At 38.6% G+C, this 21,402-nt stretch overlaps 1 protein-coding gene across 1 annotated transcript in view; it reads left to right on the forward strand.

Moving 5' to 3' along the window:
• The window catches only part of ASAP2 (ArfGAP with SH3 domain, ankyrin repeat and PH domain 2), a gene marked incomplete at its 5' end in the record, with an annotated part of 93,500 nt that overhangs the window by 28,594 nt on the left and 43,504 nt on the right, over positions 1–21,402 (forward strand). The window contains 2 exons of the mRNA XM_082306242.1: positions 9,946–10,020; positions 11,620–11,669. Of these exons, the coding sequence (XP_082162368.1) occupies positions 9,946–10,020; positions 11,620–11,669 (125 nt within the window). The remainder of the gene's footprint in view (positions 1–9,945; positions 10,021–11,619; positions 11,670–21,402) is intronic.

The raw sequence follows: 21,402 nt of genomic DNA on the forward strand, positions 1-21,402 counted from the left end.
GCTGTATTTCTGAATTATAACAGCTCTTCATGTTGAAAACAATTTGTGTTTTAGCAACCACTGTTCTTAAAAAATTCTCAACTTAGGAAAATGTCTCATGCCCTAGCCTTTCCCCTTGCAAAACTCAAAAAAAACCAAACCCCCAAAACCAAACCAAAAAAACCAAACCACCACAAAACCCAAACAAATCCAACAAAAAACCCTTTTCCAACAATTCTCATGTCTAAAAGCTTCCCACAATAAAGTAGTTATAGCATGCATTATAAAATGCACTTATCAATTTGCTTTAAAATTGTGGAACCAGCAAAACCTAACTTGGTTTATTCTGTGTTCATGTTGCTTTTGCTTTTACTTCTTCGCACTTTCCATTTGTATTTATAAAGGGAGATTTTAGTGTCCCTGGAAGAGAGAGAGTCTTGCTTCTCAGGGAAGAAAGGAAAACAAAATCAAATATAATGCTATAATGAGAATAGCGTCCACTGGGGACCAATCCTGCAACTGAAGCCAGTAGGGCTTAAAAGCTCTCTTCAGTGAGCCAAATGGGATGGAGCCAAATGGAAGAACGGGAGTTTTAATTATGAATGGAGAATTTTCAGCCTCAATTTCACATTAATCAGTGGGCACAAAAAGAGCAGATTCTGACTACATCCTATTAGCTAGAGCTTTCCCATGTCTGAGTAAGTCCCAAATTTACTTGAAACCACAGAACTCAAACCAGGGGCTAGGAAGGGGAGATGACCCAGATTCCTACAAGCATTTAAAAGTCTGTGTCTGCTGAAATCAATGGGATGGAGACACATCAAATGCTTTTGTGAGTCTAGACCAAATGTCTGTAGTTTGCAGCCAGCTGGTCATAATCAGTTCTTTGGGGAATGTTTCCAGCTGATGGGATTTAGGGCACTCCCATTCATTCAGAGGACTGATGCTGTCTTCTCTTTTTACCCAATCGTGATTTTGATGAGAGAGAATCTAGCCCCAAATGTATTTCTCAACAGTGAAATGTATTTCATATTGGTCATATTGATTTGAATATCTCTGGATGTACAAATATTATCTGAGATTACGTATCAGAAGAAGCATCCTTATCGAGCGTGAGTCAGTCAGTTATCCTGAGTCTCCCATACAGATGTAGACTGCTCATATGGAAGGGGAAATAGAATGGGTCTTCTAATTGATACCTTCTGTTGACTAAAATACCCTCTCTATCATATATTAATTGCAACATGGTGACTTCATTAGGCAAATGGATCTTGGAAATGTGATGTTCAGGTAGTTTTAAAAAGCAATCTACTAAAAGCTGCACCCCCTCCCCAGAAAAACCTTTTAATGTATTATGTTTTGAGAAGACTTTTAAAAGCTAAAAAATGTTGCCATTTTACCAAAAATCTTAGCTATTCGTTCTCTTAAAAACAGTTATTACTATCTTTGCAAAATGTTTCTGACAAGAATAACTTTTCTTCCACAAACTGAAAAGGAAAATAAAACCAAAAGGAATATCTATAGGAAGTGGGGTGCATGTTTTTATTACCTTTTCTTATCCACGTAAGCATTTTGTGTGTCTTCTCCAAGGAGTATTTCTAAATCTTTTTGCTGTGTACTGCTTTTTCACTAGCAACTATGTGTTTTTGCTTCAGTTTTTATGTATAAGAAGAGGATATGTCATGAGATAGTAGCTAAGTCTTTAGTTTTTCTGTTTGTGATTCTGATTTTCTCTATTTTTGAAGTGAATAATAGTTTTGCAAGGCCATGAATGTTTGGTTTGTTTTTTTTGTTGTTGTTGTTGTTTTTTTTTTTTTTTTGTACATTGCAATAGGACAGGCACCTTCTCTCTTCTTTAATACTGTCTGGTGAAGGACAGGTCTCTGTAACATTCTGCTCTTTCTTAATATGCTTCATATTGTTGAGGTTTGAAGTTTTTTGTTTTCTCCTGACTAGCAAAGGAAAACCCAATGGTCCTTGAATTTGGTGTCTCTCTAGGAAAATAGTTTCCTCCAGAAAGAAATACATATGAAAAAAAGATGTAAACTTCATTATTGCTTGAAAATACCATATTTATAAGGAAGAATTCTAGAATTATAAAACAAAATTATAGTTTTATGTAACTTTGCCTATTAGAAGTTAATACCACTAGAATAAATTGTTGGTAACTTGTCACTTTGAAAATCTGTTCATAAGTTCTGTGATGGAGGTCTAGTTTTCTAAGAGGTTACAAGGGTATTGACTAGTGTAAAAAGTCGTATACAGTAGTTGGCATTAATTTGGGGTGCTATTTTTTTGTAGTCGTAGCCATATGTGAAACAAGCCCCATGCATTCTTACAGGGTGGTGAAGTATCCAACTCTGAATGCTTTAAGCATGTTGGCAGTAAAAACATCTCTCTTCTCCGGTGTTCCTTGTAGCACCCAACATATTTTGGTTGTAAACAGTTTCATCAAAAATGTAGCCAGGGCCACACAACCTGCTGCTGTTAAAAAAACATTCTAAAAGGTACTCTTTTTAAATAGACCTATCCCTGGAGTTTCGTAGGGCGCTGAATTTCCACAGAAGATTTTAGCTGAAATGAGAGGGGAATGTGCAAGGAAGTGAGAGGACGTGTTCAGACTGGAACAGATGCCAAAGCTATTAACACTGGCAAAGCTTTAGGGCTACTGTCAAGTTTTGCTTTGTCATATATTTTCCTTTTGTTTCTAGAAGCTGATATGTTCTGTCAGCTCTTGGCCTGGGTGGTATTTAGAGCTGTAGCTCTAAAGTGCTTCTGCAAAAAGATCTTCCTTAAACTTGTCTTTAGTAGGTAAAGGAAAGCCATTATAAAGTTGTTCTACTTCTTTAACAGGGGGTTTAGGTTCTTGTTTTCTCTAATATTTTTAAAGGTTTCCCAAAAGACTGTGATGTTTTCATGGACTTATCAAGGCATGAATGTTTTAAAATATTTCATTAGCAGCTGAAGTTTTCTTTTTTTGGAATCCAATTATTCAACTGTAAACTATTCAAGTTAAAGTTCAGGTCCTGTTTTTTTTATATGTGTTTTGCTACGCCTCTTTTATGTGTGCACTTTTAAATAGTGTTTAAAACTCAAAAAAAAAAAACTTTGAAGAATTTTGGTTCTTCACATTTGAAGTGATTTATAAACACATCTTTAAGAGAGGAAATAAATTGACATTTACTGTATATCAGGTCCTTGTAACTACTCACTTTAGCCTTTCTAACACATTGTTTGCATTGTTTGGATCAGTTTATGATATACTGTGCATTTTTTTTTCTCTTGCCTTAGCTCCAATATCAAGCTACAAATTTTTCTTCAACAACTTCTGGATTAGAAATGTTTTTAAGAAGATTGAGCAATCAGTATGTCTTTTTTGGTAGTGAACTATCAGAAAATACTAGAGGCATTTTCAGACGTAACATGGTACCTTTTGTGTACAGTGTTGCTTCCTGATGGTAACCTCGGTGCTAATTCCTGACGGAATGGTAGCACCCACAGTTCCCAGGTAGGTTAGGTCTGCATGGCACTTGCTTATAGTGTTAATTACTCTGTCTTCCTAATAAATTTAGTGCCAAGTGATAAAGGTGTGAGTCTTAATATGAAAAATGTTAGGACAAGGAAAGGCTCATTGCAACATGTTTGCACTTTAAATAAATATTTTTTCCTTTAAATCCCGTTCTTAGATTGATACACCAAGAAGAAATAAAATCTGTAGTTGCCTGTCGTCTTTGTCAGCACTCCTTGAAAAGGGACTTGATCTGTGAAGATGAAGTAGTTATTTAACAAATTCCATTTTCTGTATTTGTTGTTCTTCTACATACTCTTGTCCTTTCTTTTTCATTTATTTTAATTTAAAGCTAATGAAACATGCTGGATTGAGAGGACTGGAATCTGGTATTTCCAGTCTGTGGAAAGTAGATGGGAGGAAGAGATTCCATGTGAGAAGTTTTTCTATTAATAATCCTTGAATTTTTAGCCAGGAGAAATGGAAGAACAGTGATAATATTTTTCTGACCATATGCTCCTGTTTCATTTAACTTTTTAAATGTAAGAAGAAAGGAGATTTCCTTATATGTAAAAGGTAACAAATAACAAAACTGAAGGAAGTATCTTTGCTGTATTATATAATGAACTTAAGAACTTTATGTCCAGAATTTTCTTTCCAGGGTAATAGTTCAGACTGAGGTCTTAAAAAAATGTTTGGTGCCTGAACCTTCACAAGCATATCTTGTTTAAAAGGACTCATCTTAGTTAAGTGCATTAAAAAAGCTACAGATATACGTATTTGAGGTTGGAGTATTACATGTAAAACTTAACAATTTAAGTTGTGTTGTTTCTGTTTTTCACTGGTACACTTAAGGAAAGATTGGCTTAATGGTGAGAGGAAAAAAATAAGAGTAGTGTTTGATTTACGCTTGTAAAGATATAAACCAAGATGTAATAATTCCTCCTTAGTGGCATGGGTTCAGCTCCACCTGGACTCTTATCTTTATTTCTTTGCCAAAAAGATATTGAACCAACTGGAAGAGATTCAGAGGACAGTAACAAAAAATGATCAGGGCTTGAATAGGTTGATTAATGAAGAAAGCTTAGAAGAATTAGAAACGTATGGTTTGCCTCACAGATAACTGTGATTGTGGAAGAGGAAAATAATAAATTGCATATAAATGGGATCTCACTGTGAAACTGTTAGATGAAGCATCTCAGAGAAATCAATAGAAGCTTACCACTTAGGTGTTTTAACCAAGGTTAGAAAATGTGCAATTAGGAATTCTCCTCCACTGGCAAGGAAGATGGGCTGGAATAACCTCAAGTTTCTTTCTTCCTTTGCTTTTAAAATTCTTCACTTTATGCTTTTAAGAATACCTTTAAAAATGTGTTTCCTATCATTTTGCGCTTGCGCTTCCTAATAGAGGTTCCCAGCCTGTAGTTTGTGTATCGGTGGTGGTACAGGGGCTGTTTCCAAGTAGTACATGGTGGCAACACTCGATATCTTGTGGAAAGGCATTTTTCTAGGCAGCTGAGCCAGCAGCTCCATGTGGGCACGTAGTGGTGTTCAGCTCCTGCTTCACTGGGGTCACTTTTCCTACGGCATACATGGGTGGTGGCTGATGTCCCACCTCAGCCACCAGCCTGGTGGGGTGCAGTTTGTGCTATGGGACACACCACTGTGCTGCAGGTGGGGCAGGGGGTGAGGACAGCAGAAAGGCAGCGTTGTGTCCATGTGTGCAAGGGGGAGGCATGGTGCAAAGATGAAAGCTTGTGCTACAAGTCTTGACGTTACATGATTTTCTGAAGTCTTGGGGTTAGATGCTAAAAGCTTAAACCATCTCATCTATAGTAGATGTTCTGATTTCCACTTGCTCCCTGCTGTGTTGATTGGACTTGTCCTACTAAAGCTCATATCACTGGGAAAACTCTTGGAAAGTATTAAATCCAGTAGAACTTGCCATAAAAAAAAAGAAAATAACTTAAACAATGATTTGTCAGCAGGCAGTACTACCATCACTCGTGCACACCTGAGTTCATTGGTGGTTGAGAATCATAGAATGCTTTGGGACGGAAGGGACCTTTAAAGGTCATCTAGTCCATCCCCCCTGCAATGAGCAAGGACATCTACAACCAGATCAGGTTGCTCAGACCCCCATCCAGCCTGGCCTTGAATGTTTCCAAGGGTGGGGCATCTACCACCTCTCTGGGCAACCTGGTCCAGTATTTCACCTCCCTAATTGTAAAAAATTTCTTCCTCATATCTAGTCTGAATCTACCCTCTTTTAGTCTAAAACCATTACCCCTTGTCCTGTCGCTACTGGCCCTGCTAAAAAGTCTGTTCCCGTCTTTCTTATAAACCCCCTTAAAGTATTGAAAGGCTGAAATAAGGTCTCCCCGCAGCCTTCTCTTCTCCAGGCTGAACAGCCCCAGCTCTTTCAGCCTTTCCTCATAGCAGAGGTGTTCCATCCCTCTGACCATTTTTGTGGCCCTCCTCCAGACCCACTCCAGCAGGTCCATGTCCTTCCTGTGCTGAGGGCACCGGAGCTGGATGCAGTACTGCAGGCGGGGTCTCACCAGGACAGAGGGGCAGAATCACCTCCCTTGACCTGCTGGCCACGCTTCTTTTGATGCAGCCCAGGATACGGTTGGCTTTCTGGGCTGCAAGTGCACATTGCCAGCTCATGTCCAGCTTTTCATCCACCAGTACCCCCAAGTCCTTCTCCTCAGGGCTGCTCTCAATCCCTTCATCCCCCAGCCTGTATTGATACCGGGGATTGCCCCGACCCAAGTGCAGGACCCTGCACTTGGCCTTGTTGAACCTCGTGAGGTTCACACAGGCCCACTTCTCCAGCCTGTCCAGGTCCCTGTGGATGGCATCCCATCCCTCAGGCGTGTCAACTGCACCACTCAGCTTGGTGTTGTCTGCAAACTTGCTGAGGGTGCACTCGATCCCACTGTCTGTGTCAGTGATGAAGATATTGAACAGCACAGGCCCCAGTACAGACCCCTGAGGGACACCACTTGTCACTGATCTCCATCTGGGCATCGAGCCCTCTGGATGCGACCATCCAGCCAACTGGAAGCCCACAGCCGAGTACGTGGACTGCATCTAGAATTTAGTAATGGTGGTAGGAGTCATATCATACACTGTTTGACTGCCTGAATTTTAGTTTAAATTGAAGATGTTTTAAGGTCTGCTCTGTTCATCTGCATGTTAAGAATAGTATTTAACTTCTGAAGTAGTGAAAAGACTTTTCTTTTTTTTGGCTTGGATTTAGAAAACAAAACCTATTGAAGTACTGCAGGCACCAGTATCCAGAGCTGTTCTGGAAAAGACTCATTAAAGTAACCAGGAGGGCTGGCAAATGAAGAACTTCAGTGTTTAGCCATAGGCTCTTAAACTACTTGGAAATCTTCTTTCCCCTTCGCAAATGTTGGCTTGCCTGTTGCCTCTACCGTCATTTCTGGCAGCTACATGTTTGTTTATTTTTACGTTCTTCCTCTTGCCATTTCTTCTTCTCCTCCTCTGAGCCTTCTCCACTTAGGAAGTTTTAATTTATTACCCTGTCTCTGTCATCTTATCTTGTTGGAAGCTGTCAGAGCAAAACTGCGAGTCTGCCAAAGCAGCAGTGTTGGAAGTGGAAACCAGGTCAACTATTTTTTTTTTTCTTTCTTTTTTTTAAAACACGTGGAACTTGCTAATGTTCCTCTGACACAGGATGACTTTAATTTCTGTGAAGCTTTCCTGCACCTTTGTGCATGTTTCTTCTTAAAGAATATTTTAAAACATAAAATAGTCAAAATGTAGAGGCAGTTGTATACATTTTAGCTCCCTGTATACACACAGAGCTGGAGCTGCAGCATATTAATGCTTCTCTGCGTGCCAAAAATGGGTCTGTATTTTTAGATAGTTCAGCTTAAGCTTCTCAAGAAAGGGGAAAACCATGTAAGATTCTTTTTCTGTATATTGCTTGCTGATTTATAAATATGATCAAGTATGAGTCATCTAACTAGGTTAATAATGACAAGTTAATGCATTATGTATGTTTATATTTATTGCAAATAAAATAGGAGTATAGGGAATACAGTAGACTGATAGTAATACACAGGTGATAGCACACAGAAGGAATTAATTTGAATAGGCAAACATTCTCCAAAGTTTTAAAAAGAATGTTGATTTTTTTCTCCTATTCTTTTTTTAAAGTTGCTTTGGACTTCAGGGCCCATGACTTGAAATTCTAGGAAACATCCAGAAGTGTTTTGGAGGCTGATTGATGTTTACATGAATATGTCTGGGATAATACTTCAGGGTCTGACATTTTTTTCTTTTCTGACTTAAGGAAAAAGCAGTTGTCTTGAGTCTGCTGTTGAGAAATGCTTTATTCTTGCTTTGTGCCTATTTATCTGGATTTGAAGAACAGTTAAATGGAGGCTGTGAAAGTATTGGTCTTTAGGTTAGACATTTGACTGCATCATGCTAATAAAATAGAACAGCAAGGTAGAAAACTGCATAGGATGATACCTTAGATGAGACCTCTCCTGCTTCTCCACCTGGATAGCCATTCTGGATGTGCATGTCCATAGGTGTACGTGTTCCATCTGTCGTCTTCTAGAAGTTTGTATTTTTTTACCTAAGTTTTGTGTGATTTAAACCTTTTCATTTATCTCCTATATCTACAACATATAATTTTATTAACTTTGAGCATGATTATGTTGATATGCAGATGTTGTAGTACTGCTGAGAACTTATGAGGTGGATGGTTTCCAGCACTGCCAGCTAAGCATGTGTAGATGTTGATCATTCAGTTTTTATAGGAATTACTGTAAAAAAAAAACCACAGAGAGTTGAAATTTAACTTCTTGATTCTAAAGGGCCGTGGCTGAGTCCTGCAGCTTTTTAGGGAGGAGGAGAAGTAGGGTGGGTGGAGGAGGGGAAATGTGATTTGTGGTAAGAGTTTAAAAGACCAGATTTTCTATATTTCTTCAACCTTCCCATGCAGAGACAATCTGTTTAACCTTTAAAATTGATGTATGTTCACATTCTTTTTGATTGCTGGCTGAAATTTCAAGGAAATACAGTAAGGTAGTATCTTTGAAGAGGAAGGCTGGGGATTTGGGGGCTTTGTTTTAATAGCAGCTGTTTAGTACCACTGGGGATGGGACCCATGAGTCTGTTCTAGTGAGGCCACCAAGTAACTATAGGGTGATAATGTTTTGTATTTTTCCATTCTGGGGAGGCTGAAGCATCACAATTGGAAATATTGAAGTTCCTGTTAGTGTCCTTTCTTCTCTGGATGGGTTACGCTAAAAGGGACTTTGATGTTCCTGACATTGTTCCTGAAGAAACAGAAGCATTTGTTGCTACATGAGGCAAAGTTCTTTCTGTACTTTGAACATTTGGAATCCATCTTCATATATGCATTTCAGTGCTTCTTGAAAAAATCATATTTTAAAAGAACAGCTAACAATTACATCAAAAAAAGAAACCGATTGAAAGGCAACATTTACCAAACTGCTACAAAAGTTATTCTGTTTTTTTCCCATTGTGTGGTTCTAAAGTACCCTCGTTTTTACCTTTCAGTGCAATCCATTTGAATTATTACAGTTTAAACTCTGTGCCTAGACATCATGGCCCATATCTTGAACATCTTCCGTGAATCATAAAGGACTGGACATGAAGTCTTTCTTTTCCTGGTGTATACTACTTACTGTCTTATTCCTACTGTCTTTCTTCATTCTTTTTCCTTATGAAAATGTTATCATACAGATACTTATCTAAAACCATGATTATTTTACTGTTGTCTTCATTTGAAATTATTTTTTTCTTCTTGAATTACTTGTTTACTCTTGAATTACTTGCATAATACCTCAAGACCTCATAAAATCCTTATTTCAAAGCTTGTATGAGATAAATAAGGCAGGTGTATTACTTTTTAAAAATACATGGAAAAAATTTGAATAGTGGCTTCTTTACAGGCCAGCATTCTTTGTCTTTATAACTTACGTCAGAATAAGATGCCATGTATTGTGAGACTAGCAGATACGTTTTATGGAATAGGTCTGAAGAGACTGGAAAATAAACAAGATTAATTTAAAATCTACTGAGGAACTTAAAATTTTTCAGCACATATATTTTATGATTGTTTTCTTATAATTTAAACAGTGAAATCAGGCAATGTAAAAATTAGTGATCTTACTTTGCGGTCACTGTTGGATGAGATATTTATCATCAGCAGTAATTCTGCAGGTTTCCTGCTGGCTTGGGTTATAGTGTTTCCAGAGTAAGTTTAATTAACTGATGTTGCCTCCATTTTTGATTACTGGCTGTACTGATAAACATCGTCATAAAGCAGGGTTAGGAAAATAATATGTAAGATTTCCCTGTGAAACTTTCCAAAATGTGTGAATTGAGACAGTGTATGTTCTGTATTAAAATACATTAAATGTTTTGATGTAATTTTCTCGTTACAGATTCAGAATATGAATAATATAATCACTTTTCCATTGGACAGTTTGCTGAAGGGAGATCTGAAAGGAGTAAAAGGGGTATGTTTATCTTCTTATTTATATATAAAATTATTGTTGGTACAATAAATACATTTAGCTAGTGTATTAATCCTATGTGATGGAAGGCACAGGATATTAAAGTAACGTATTATCTTAATAAACAAGAGGGTTTCGGTTTTTTTGTTGTGTTTTATTTTGTTTTGTGAATTCAGTCATCCCTTCTGTTTGTGGTTTCACATACAGCATGCTGGTGACTATGTATACAAAACAACATTTGAGAAGCTTTAAAAGCAGCCCTGAGATATAGAAGATAAGCAGAGAAAGAGGTGTAAGAATTTAGATATTTACTTAGTTGAGGAGGAGGTAGTAATTTATTTAAAAGGATTATTATTAATATATTTATTTAGCATTCTAAACATACCTGGAATTATACAGATTATTAAGAAAGACACATTAGACTGCATGAGCATAGGATTTTTCTTAACAAAGCTGAAATCTATTTGTGCCCTGAGGACATTTCCTATTTGAAATAATAACAACTTAGGACTCAAATGATGATATGTATATAATAAATTTCAAAGCCTATAGCCAGCAAACTTATTTGGCTTACACTTCGTTTACTACTGAGCAAACAGGAAGTGACTGGCAGCTATTGTTCTAGGACATCGAAGGAAGAAGAAAAATGTACATAGACTAAAAATGGTCTCTGTAAATTGCTGGAGGATAAAGAGATTTCTTAGTAAGATAGGCTTTTTATCTTTGTTGCTTGTTTACCACATTTCACTTGTAGAAGTGAACTCTTGTTCTTCTCTTTTTCTATGTCAGAATAAATACATTTACAATACAGTGTTGCCCCACCTTCCTGACTTGAGAAAATAATCAAATACTGCTTTAATTAATTTCATAATTGTTGAAATAACTAGCTGACATGTAAGAATTAGTTCCTGATCTGTAGTTGCAAAGTTTTTACAGCATCTGACAGTTAACAGTATTTTTTTTCAGAGTTGGCTGATCTCGAACTACAGCAGAATTTCAACTGCTGCATTTTTAGACATCAGTGAAATAATTTTACAACTTGTTAAGATCATTTTATCCAAATTGGCTTCTTCAGAGGGAAAAAATAAAGGAATTTGGAACATAAGTAATTCAAAATTCTCACAGAATTAGTTATGTCAAGCCGTATGGCTTATACTGTTCCCATTAAGTCAGTGGGAAATTGATTTCTTTAACTTTAGTGGGATGAATCAAGTCCTTAACCAAGGCTATACCACAGCATCAGGACAGGCGCTTCTTTCCAGTGGAGCCAGAGATGGAATGATGAGAAAATAGCTGATTTGATTAATTGCATAGTGTGCTCTTGGGATCACATGTGGTTATACCTTTTAAGGAGTAAAATGGAGCTGTAAAAAGCATCCTAGAGATGCTTTTGAAAATATGAGTGTATTAATTCTGCGTATGAGATTGTTTTTCCTATGTGCAAGATTGCTTTTACACAATCCTTAGGTGAGCTATTCAAGAAAGAGTGGAGTCCCTTATTCTAGTAGGCGCTGCAAATGGCCAAGGTGTGTCTTCATTGTTAGATCCACACTATTTCTCAATGTAAATAACTAACTGTATTTTTTTCTTTTTTCTTGATAGGACCTGAAAAAACCCTTTGATAAAGCTTGGAAGGACTATGAAACAAAAGTGTATGTATCTTTTAAACTTTTATTTAAAAGGGAGGTACAACTGAAATCTATAAAGGTCATTATTTCATGTTAAGGTCCCTGCCAGAAGTCCTGGCTGAGAAGTTGCACTTTTTTTTTCTTTTTTTTTCTTCAAACTTGGAGCTGTGTGAAAATACAAGTGCATAGACACAATCATTTCAAATTCTGTAGTATACAACTTATTTCATGAGTAAATTGTCTTTTGTGTGTGTGTGTGTTTGTGTGCCATGATGGCATCTGTGGTAGACCTCTTTGCTTAATGAAGTTCCAAGTAACGAGCATAATCTCCCAGTGTATGTTGTTCCACTGCATATTCTTCCATTTCAATTGAGGAAGTTTTGCTTTAATTGGAAAAGAAATTTTTAAAATTTTTGTGAATATCCATATTACTTCCCTGTAATCTACTACATATGAAAGTTCACTTCCTTTTCTGCCTTCCTCTATTTTGGAGGACACTACTATATAAAATGAAAAGTTAGCCATCCTATGTTTTCATCCTTAACTACCAAAAGTGCAGCAACATAATTGTACTTGATGTCCTTTTAAGCATTTGTTGTTGTTGATTTTTTTTTCTTCTCCTTATCAGTGACTAATTCACTATAATTAGCAAGTTTCTTTAGTTGAAGAGCACAGAAGAAATTATATACTTTATGCCTGAGTGTTTTGAAATGTCTTAACAAAAAATATCAAGAGTATGCAAGTCAAGATTTAGTTCTGGATTTGTTAGCCTAAAACCCTTGTAATGACTCTGTAATGTCTCTGGCTCTAGCACATCTTAGGAGACTGTGCCCAATGCTGAGGTCTCTAGGAAGACCTTATGTGATGCTGAGCCTTTGGCACATACCAACGAAGTGGTAAGGCTGGTGGGGGTGTTTGCTGCTACCATTCCAAAACTGCACACGATTCCAGATTGATCCAGTAGCAGGAACCCTTAGTAAACCACATTTAATTAGTGCAGTTTGTTTAAAGAGATTAATGTTTCCTGAATTTAATGCCAAGGTTGGGTGCTGTCAGCAGGGGTATCATGTACTAGAAGTGGATGAACACCTATCCGAGGCCTGTAAACTGTGTCTCATGTTGTGTCTAGCCCAGCTTACCATAAGCCACTTCTTTGAAGGTACCTGATGCACAGTATAAACAGCTATAAAATCAGTTTTAATAACAGAATTGTATGTCCAGCTAAATGAATCAAATGAGTCAACAAAGCTCAGCACCTAAGATCAAACATAATTAATTTTGGTACCTTGTAAATCTTCAGGTGGTTGAGTGCCCTACATCAGGAACAGTTGTTTCCTAGGTTGGCCAAGTCAATTGTATCAGCACAGCTGATAGTCTCTGAAGTAGAATTTCGTAGTGGGTTTTATTCCTTGTTTGCAGTATTACCTGGGTTGTGACTGTCGGTTGAGTTTCATGTCACACATCCCGCATTTTTGATCTTCTGAGATAGTGCTGCATGTATCAGCCCATTTCTGATGATACATGTCCAGAAGAATCACATATGATGACACTATTTAACACAAATAGCTTGCAGATTCCCAGCCACCTAGATTGGCTGAGAATCTAGCACCATTTTGTTATTTTTTTTTTAATTGCACAAAGTTATAATGATTTTCTGGTGCCCACTGAGTTGGCCCATCTGAAGTCGTGTGGAAACAGTCTTCAGAAATTATTCCTGTAGGTGGTTTACTCGCAAAAGCAACAAGTGTAGCAAGTTAGCTAAATTTCATTATTCCTTTTGTGAATAACAATGAGAACAGTTTAGTTACTGCTTTCTAGACTGACTTTGTGAGGAGGACCTGAGTGCCTTTTGGTTTTTGAAACTGCCTAGCTATAGCTGGATTTTCATAACAAGACGTTCTGAAATACTGAGATAAACCTCCAGTCTGACAGTCCGAATCGTTGGAAGATTGTGATGGCTCCACTGTTTCATGTTCTTAATACCAGTGAACAATCTCATTTAGTGCTGTGCTAGTTATTGGCTGTTGAAGTAATTAAGATTTCTAATCATTGCCCATGGCTGTAGTTGATCTCTGAGGACGGGCCATAAAGAACAGTCCTGTAATTTAGTCTGCTGTTGTCTACCAGTGCTTGATTGCTGCATCTGAAAGCTTGTTTACTTACGTATAACTTATTCATAGTGACATCCCACAAAGTTTATGTGCAGAATTTAAAATACATTTGCACGCTGCTGGGATGTATACCAAGAACACTGTTACTACTGGACCAAGATTTCTGATGCTTTTAGAATTTCTGATAGAATATTCACCAGGATGAGTATGTTGCAGTGATGTAAAGATTTGTACTTTGATCCTCAGTTTGGTCAGAGCAAGTGGTCTGTTTCAGTTTTTTACCTTAGTTAAGTACTTGAGAAGTAAAAATGCCCGTAGAAAATGTATTTGAATCTGTTTATTTGGGGATTCTCCTTTGAGTTTAAGGACAGTAGGTACCTGGAAACATCGTTGTGTATGTTATTTCATTCAGGACCTGAAAATGTGATGTTGACATTGTGTTTATTTTCTGTCTGTGGGATTGAATCCAATACTGCTTGTATGATATGAGATTTTTTTTTCCTTGTAGCCAACAGTCCTTTAGAAAGCCTGCTTTATGACTTTTCTTTCAAATTTAAGACACTTGGGTTTTGATCCGAAACAGGTTCATTTTTCCACTGTAAGGAGATACCTCTTTCCAAGTTACCTCTGTAGTTTCTGCAAGATTTTTTAACAAATGAAGCACACCTCCTTGACAATGCTTATTTCTAAGCCATTTATGTCCCAGGTTATTCAACATGCAAAAACGGAAGGTAGCACATGTTCATCAGGAAATTCTTTCAGATCCATTACCATTTTCTGTGATATTTCCAGGTGGTGGGCTGGTACAATTGCTGTGTGCTCTAGTTTTTTTAAGTGGTTAGATGAAAGCTCCACATCAATATTCTAGAGTTTAAAGCTCTTAGTCTAGCCTGTTGGACTCCTTCACTTTGATCAAGACCAAAGGATCATCTGCTTGAGGCTTGGGATAGGGAGCCTGGGAATTCTATGTACAGGAAAATTCTTTAAAACAAAGGCACTTTGTGTGTGCGTGTATGGTTGTTTTACAACAGCAGAAATGATTTATTGTGACTTAAGTTTGGCAGTCAGGGAATATTGTTTTTCAGTGCAAGCTGCCTCACTTCTACCAAGGAGAAGACTGATTTTCCATAGTCCTGTTGAGTTAAATTCAGACTGGAACTTCCCCAAGACCCCCACCCCTGCAGTGGAACCGCAGGATTTCTCAGACCCTTTTGTGCCTAAGATCAGTTCCCAGATAAGTTGAGATGTTGCCAGCTGTCATTATTGAGTGTTGGTCTTTACAAATTAGAGATGGGAAGTTTAATGATGTGATTTTGAAGGTAGGGTGAGAATATTAGTTTAAGCCTGAATCTGTTCAGGTCAGCTTTATTATCTACTGAATTTTGGACACAGGAAAACAGTGAGGTTTTTCTGGTTTGCTATTATATATGCCACTGAGGTTTCTTGAGATAATAGCTGTTTTGATTCTGTGGCTGTCCTAAATGGATCTGTACTTACTTATAGCTGTGCATTTTGGTCATCTGTAGCAGTGGGTGGATGCAGAGTCATCTCAAGAATTCTTAATTGCAAATTGAATTTCTTTGTTACAATATCTTCGCAGACTCTGTCTTAACAGAAAGGCCAAAGGGACTGGGAGAGCTAGCCTCAGTCTCGCCTACCGTTTGTGTTGCCAGAGTGGGATGGTGCATGTAGGTGTTGATAGCCAGAGGTTTGCTCAGCCTTCTTCAATCTGTTACCTTAGATGACTCCTTGTTTGGACTGTGCCTAAAACGAGTCCAAGGTTTATGCTTAGTCAGCTATCTTTTCCAGTGATACTTCTTCAAATATGTGAATATGTCTTTTTATTCTTTTTTTTTCCCCTTTCTTTTCCCTTTGGGTTAACACACCGTTCAAGGCTGCTAGGCTGCTCTTTGTCTGCATATCCCTCTGTATCATATGCTTAAGATCATACTGTTCATCTGCATTTCCTAGTCACAAGTACAGACCTGTGAAGCTAAGTGCCAGATATCAAAGTGGTATTTTTGTAGTCTGGGGAGAAGTGACAGTGTCTTCATCCTGATTTCTGTCTCAACAGGCTGTCTTTATAAGGAAGAACTGGAGCTTATTTGCCTCGATATCTCATCTCTCTTACTTGCGTTTTTGTGATGACATATCAGGTGCTAATATACCCAAGTGTGACCTATTTGAAAAGAAATTCAGTTAATTAGAAAATGGCATTTGTTTTGCTTTTTCCCCATAACAATTTCTGAGCTGGTACTTCAAGCTCTGTGTGTAATTAAGTGTGTTTAAAAATTAGTATGTATCTAGTCTTGTTTGGGAGAGTGATGTTAAGATCCATTCTTATGCTCTTGGATCACTATCCATCAATGCTGATTATTATGCAACTTCTTCACCCTGTAGCTACCTAACTTCTTGGAGTATTTTCCTGAAGATCGCCTTAGCTGAAGTAACTGAGAGAGGCTGGATCCATTTTTCTTTATACCTTGGGACTGTTCTTGAATAAAGGAGTAAGAGGAGCAAGTAACCCATAGCTTTATGACAGCCTACCTCAATGAAAAATTGGGAACATCCTGAGGTGACATTCCTGAATAATTCATCTTTTCTCACAGTCAGTCATTAACGTGCTTCAGTTGAAGCCACAAAGATTTTAAAAAGTTTTTAAAGCTTTAAAGTAGTTAAAAGCAGTGTCTTTCCCTTAGGACCTCAGTTACAGTCTTTTTTTCCCATATAAGAGCTGCGTGATGCTGCCTGCTACTACAGCACCGCAGCGGGACTAGTCTGTCTGTGTCCTTTGGGTGGAACTGGTGCAGACTGGGCTCTTTTTGTTATGAAGCAGTTGCTTCCCCCCCATGTACTTAAACACTAATGGCAGACGCACCGGGGGAGCATATGGGGAAGGAGTACACATGTCATAAAAACTGCTCATTCTCCCAGCAGGCAGACCTTATTCAACAAGGCAGCAAGCCAGATTTCACCCACATTCTTCAGTTTAATCGGTCCTGTTGTGGTAGATTTTGAGGTAAAGACGTTGTATCAATTTTGCACAGGAAACAGAAGCATAAACTTACTGAAGCATATTATTTACTCGTTTTTTAGCTGAATAGTTCCGTCTGTATTCCAGACATAACCCTGTCTTTCCTGAAAAGAAAGAAATGTTAATTTTTTTAAATAAGGTGTCTTGGTTTTAGGCCTGTAAATACATATTATCTTCAGAAGTCCTCTGCTAATAAGTGTTGTGCCAATGCTATGAAGCATAAATGCTTACTGAAAACTAACAAGCTTTTCCTGGGAAGGCTGGCTCCCTCTCCTCCTTTGCCACTCTCTTTTTAAAAGCTGGGCATGAGGTCTGTTATGCACAACCAAGTGAAGAGAACAAGTTGTTTCAGTGTGCTTGTGGGATTATAAGATCAAGGCAGTAGGCTGAGGTGCATTACGTTACTGTGCAGAAACGCAAGCACTCATATCTAGATATAACCCTATCATTAATGATTTGTTTCTGAACCATTTGAAGTCAATGGAAGAATGAACAAATTCTTATTACAGTCTTCTGTAAAGATGTCTGCATAGCTATTTGGTTAAGCGATGATGTTTCCAGTTTGGTAAACTAGTTTTATAAACAATATCTAAAAAATTTATCTGAAAATTCTGCAAGCTTTTCTCAAATTACTTCTTCAGAGATCTAACTTGACTCAGTAGATCGTTGATATTCATAGATTGTAGATATTTCTGCCATGTTTCCTTTTAAAGAATATACATAAGACAAAGTGGAGGTCACATCTTGAAAATAGTGGCATAGAATGAAAGTGCTAAACAAGGTAGCTTTAATGTAGAATCATAGAATAGAATAATAGAATCATTTAGGTTGGAAAAGACCTTAAAGATTATTGAGTCCAACCATTAACCTAGCACTGCCAAGTCCACCACTAAACCATGTCCCTAAGCACCACATCTACACATCTTTTAAATACCTTCAGGGATGGAGACTCAACCCCTTCCCTGGGGAGCCTGTTCCAATGCCTGACTACCCTTTGGGGGAAGAAATTTTTCCTACTATCCTACCTAAACCTCCCCTGGCACAACTTGAGGCCATTTCCTCTTGTCCTATGGCTTGTTACTTTGGAGAAGAGGCTGACCCCCACCTCGCTACAGCCTCTTTTCAGGTAGCTGTAGAGAGCAATAAGGTCTCCCCTCAGCCTCCTCTTCTCCAGGCTAAACAACCCCAGCTCCCTCAGCCGCTCCTCATAAGCCTTGTGCTCCAGAGCCTTCACCAGCTTCGTTGCCCTTCTTTGGACATGCTCCAGCACCTCAATGTCCTTCTTGTAGTGAGGGGCCCAAAACTGAACACAGTATTCGAGGTGCAGCCTCACCAGTGCCGAGTACAGGGGCACTATCACCTCCCTAGTCCTGCTGGCCACACTATTCCTGATACAGGCCAGGATGCCATTGGTCTTCGTGGCCACCTGAGCACACTGCTGGCTCATATTCAGCTGGCTGTCAGTCAACATCCCCAGGTCTTTTTCCACCAGACGGCTCTCCAGCCACTCTTCCCCAAGCCTGTAGCGTTGCATGGGGTTGTTGTGACCCGAGTGCAGGACCCAGCCCTTGGCCTTGTTGAACCTCATACAACTGGCCTCGGCCCATCGATCCAGCCTGTCCAGATCCCTCTGTAGGGCCTTCCTACCCTTCAGCAGATCGACACTCCCGCCCAACTTGGTGCCGTCTGCAAACTGACTGAGGGTGCACTCGATCCCCTCATCCAGATCATTGATAAAGATATTAAACAGAACTGGCTCCAACACTGAGCCCTGGGGAACACCGCTCGTGACCAGCCACCAACTGGATTTAACTCCATTCACCACAACTCTTTGGGCCCAGCCATCCAGCCAGTTTTTCACCCAGTGAAGAGTGCACCTATCCAAGCCCTGAGCAGCCGGTTTCTCCAGGAGAATGCTGTGGGAAAGGGTGTCAAAGGCTTTACTAAAGTCCAGGTAAACCACATCTACAATATACTGCTTTGAGCCTGAGATTTCATATTAAGTGTTTTTATTTTGAAGGAGATTACCTGCAAATTAAATGGAAAAAGCTTTGAATGTATCAGCATATATTAGGGATGAAGTACTGGAAAATCTGGACACGTTTTGCTCTTTCTGCCCTCTTCTCTCCCATCCTGCGGTGCAGGATGAGTGAAAGGGAAAAGCTTTCCAGCATTTCCAAAGGGAAAAGATGACTTCTTCATTCAGGACTTGGGTGATAAGAGAGAGTGATGCTTTACTGTCAGCCTTGACAGACTGTAGGATAAAATAAAATGGAGGCTCTTTCACTGAAAGGCTAGGATGCCAGAGCTGAAGTTGGAGAGTCAGGCTGAAAAGGAAGACTAGACAAAGAAGGATATTTGAAATGAAAATGTATAATATTATTTTGTCAAACAAAATAGCTCTTGGAAGCACTCCATTTTCCAGAGTGCTCCCCATTCAAGTCTGTGCCTTCCAGGTGCTATTCCCAGTCTCTGTACCTTCTCGTGTACATACGCAGACTCAGCCTGGCTTACTGCTATATAGGGAAGGAGAGGAAGAAAGACAGAGTTGTTGCCCAGCCAGCCAGTTCACTGCTGCTGCATGTCCACAGGGTGTTGTACTTGTTTACCCTTGTTCACTGGCTGAAAATAAATACCAGTATTTGTGTTAAACAGTAAAACAGGTCCTGTCCTTTTTAAAGTTTAAAAAAATAAAAATGCTTACTTTGATGTTTATTTATACCGTGATCTGTACAACAAAATTGATTTCTTTGAAATACAAATTAAAACTTATATTGAAAAAGAGTTGCTTTTAAAATTGGAGCTGTAAAAATAGTCATATAGTGGAAACCGAAGGGACGAGACCGTTTATTTTGTATCTGATCGACTTTTCTGTTGAAATTCTTCATCCTGTATTTCAGCTTTACTTGTGTGTTACACAAATCTGAGCTCACTGTATATTAGTCATGTGCAGCTGCGTTGTAAATGGACTGAAGTGTGCTCAGATTTTAATCTTAGTCAGCAAAGTCTATATATGTGATATGTATTGCAATGGGCTTTGATAACAGCAGCTTTACAAAACATTTGCTTCCTTCTTATTGCTTCTAGAGGATTTTTCTAGAGTTTTCCCAGTTTTCTCATTAATTTTGCTTAACTGATCTGCCTGGAAAACCTGAATACCCTGCAGTATTTGGAAATCCCACAGTGGTACATTGTAGAAGTGTCTTTGCCAGCAGGATTTGGTTAATGTCCCAGTAGAGTGACACTTGAAGCTGAGTTGACTCTTGCATTTGGACAGGAAACACAGCCAACCTTTAGCACTCAGAAGATTTCATCCAACACTGCTGTACCTGTTTTCTTTGTTTCCCTAGAAACAAAGTGCCCTGTAGTATCACTCAGATAGGAGGTAGTATGTTACTGTCGCAAAACAACAGCTTGAATTCTGGATTACAAAGCTGAAAATGTAGTTAGAGACTAAAAGCATAAATAATAAGGAAATGCAAATGTGAAATGCACCATCATGTATCTCTGGTACTTGTCACCGAGAGGTGGTTTGGTTTTTTTGTGAAGCATCTCTGAAGTTTTTGAAGCCATGGAGCCTGAAGCTCCAGCAGATGGCTTCAAGGATGTCTTATTTCTCTGAATTACTTGGTAGATGTCAGTATGCTTTAGTCTTGGCTTAACTACCTTTTGCCTGTGGAGTATGATTTATCCTTTAAAGAGTAGAAAGGACTCTTTCACTGAAATCTAGCTCTTTCTTTTAAAGGAATACAATTTCTTAGAACAATTAAAATTCAGTTTCTTAAAACAATGCTGTAATATTGTTCATAATGTTTGACTGGCAATATTAGGTGTCTTTTGGTTTAACTAGCATTTAGAGACACCTTATGACATGTTAATAAGCTCTTGAAATTTTAGAGGTGGTTATGTCATTCTATGTTCGAGTACTGTTCTCTGTAAACGATGAAAATACAATACTACAGCAATTGATGGTTATTAGACTTACATTTCAGTGGATTCTTTGGCCTTGCGAATTGTTAGACTAAGGTGGAAATTGAGAGAACTAAAACGAGGTTTAACTTTTTTAGAACTGTGAAGTATGATACAATGTAAACTCTCCTAGAGTGTGTGCTAGAAAGGAGCTGCATATTTGTCATTTTCTGTGAATCTTTTTGTAACAATTTATCTTCCTTGTTCACGGTTGATGTCCAGTTAATTCTTGTGTTTGGACTCTGTATTCTGTGGCTACAAAATGGCATTACTGGCAGTAAGTAGGTAAGAGTAGAGACTTAATTTTGATAAAACCAGAATGTTCTGGAATCAAGTTTCTGTTCAGGCGAGTGAAGGTTTTCAGAATATTTATTTCAAAGGAGAGGAGCTTCCCTCCAAACGTCTGCTTCTGGCGGGACGCGATGGGCTGAGAAGGAGCGCGGTGCTGGCTGGATGTGCTGGCTGCTGCAATACTGCACGGGGCTGGCTCTGCCCTGCCTACCAGTACTGAGAGCGCAGTGGGGCGTTTTGAATTGCTGTTCAAAATGTTTCCCTGTGGGAATGTTATGGGATGGGATTAATGGGATTAATTCTAGTTTTCCGTTGCTGCTTGAGGTGTAAGAGGAGGCAATTCCTCATTCTT

The sequence above is a fragment of the Platalea leucorodia genome (assembly GCF_965183815.1).
Source record: "Platalea leucorodia genome assembly, chromosome: 3".
Taxonomy (NCBI): Eukaryota; Metazoa; Chordata; class Aves; order Pelecaniformes; family Threskiornithidae; genus Platalea; species Platalea leucorodia.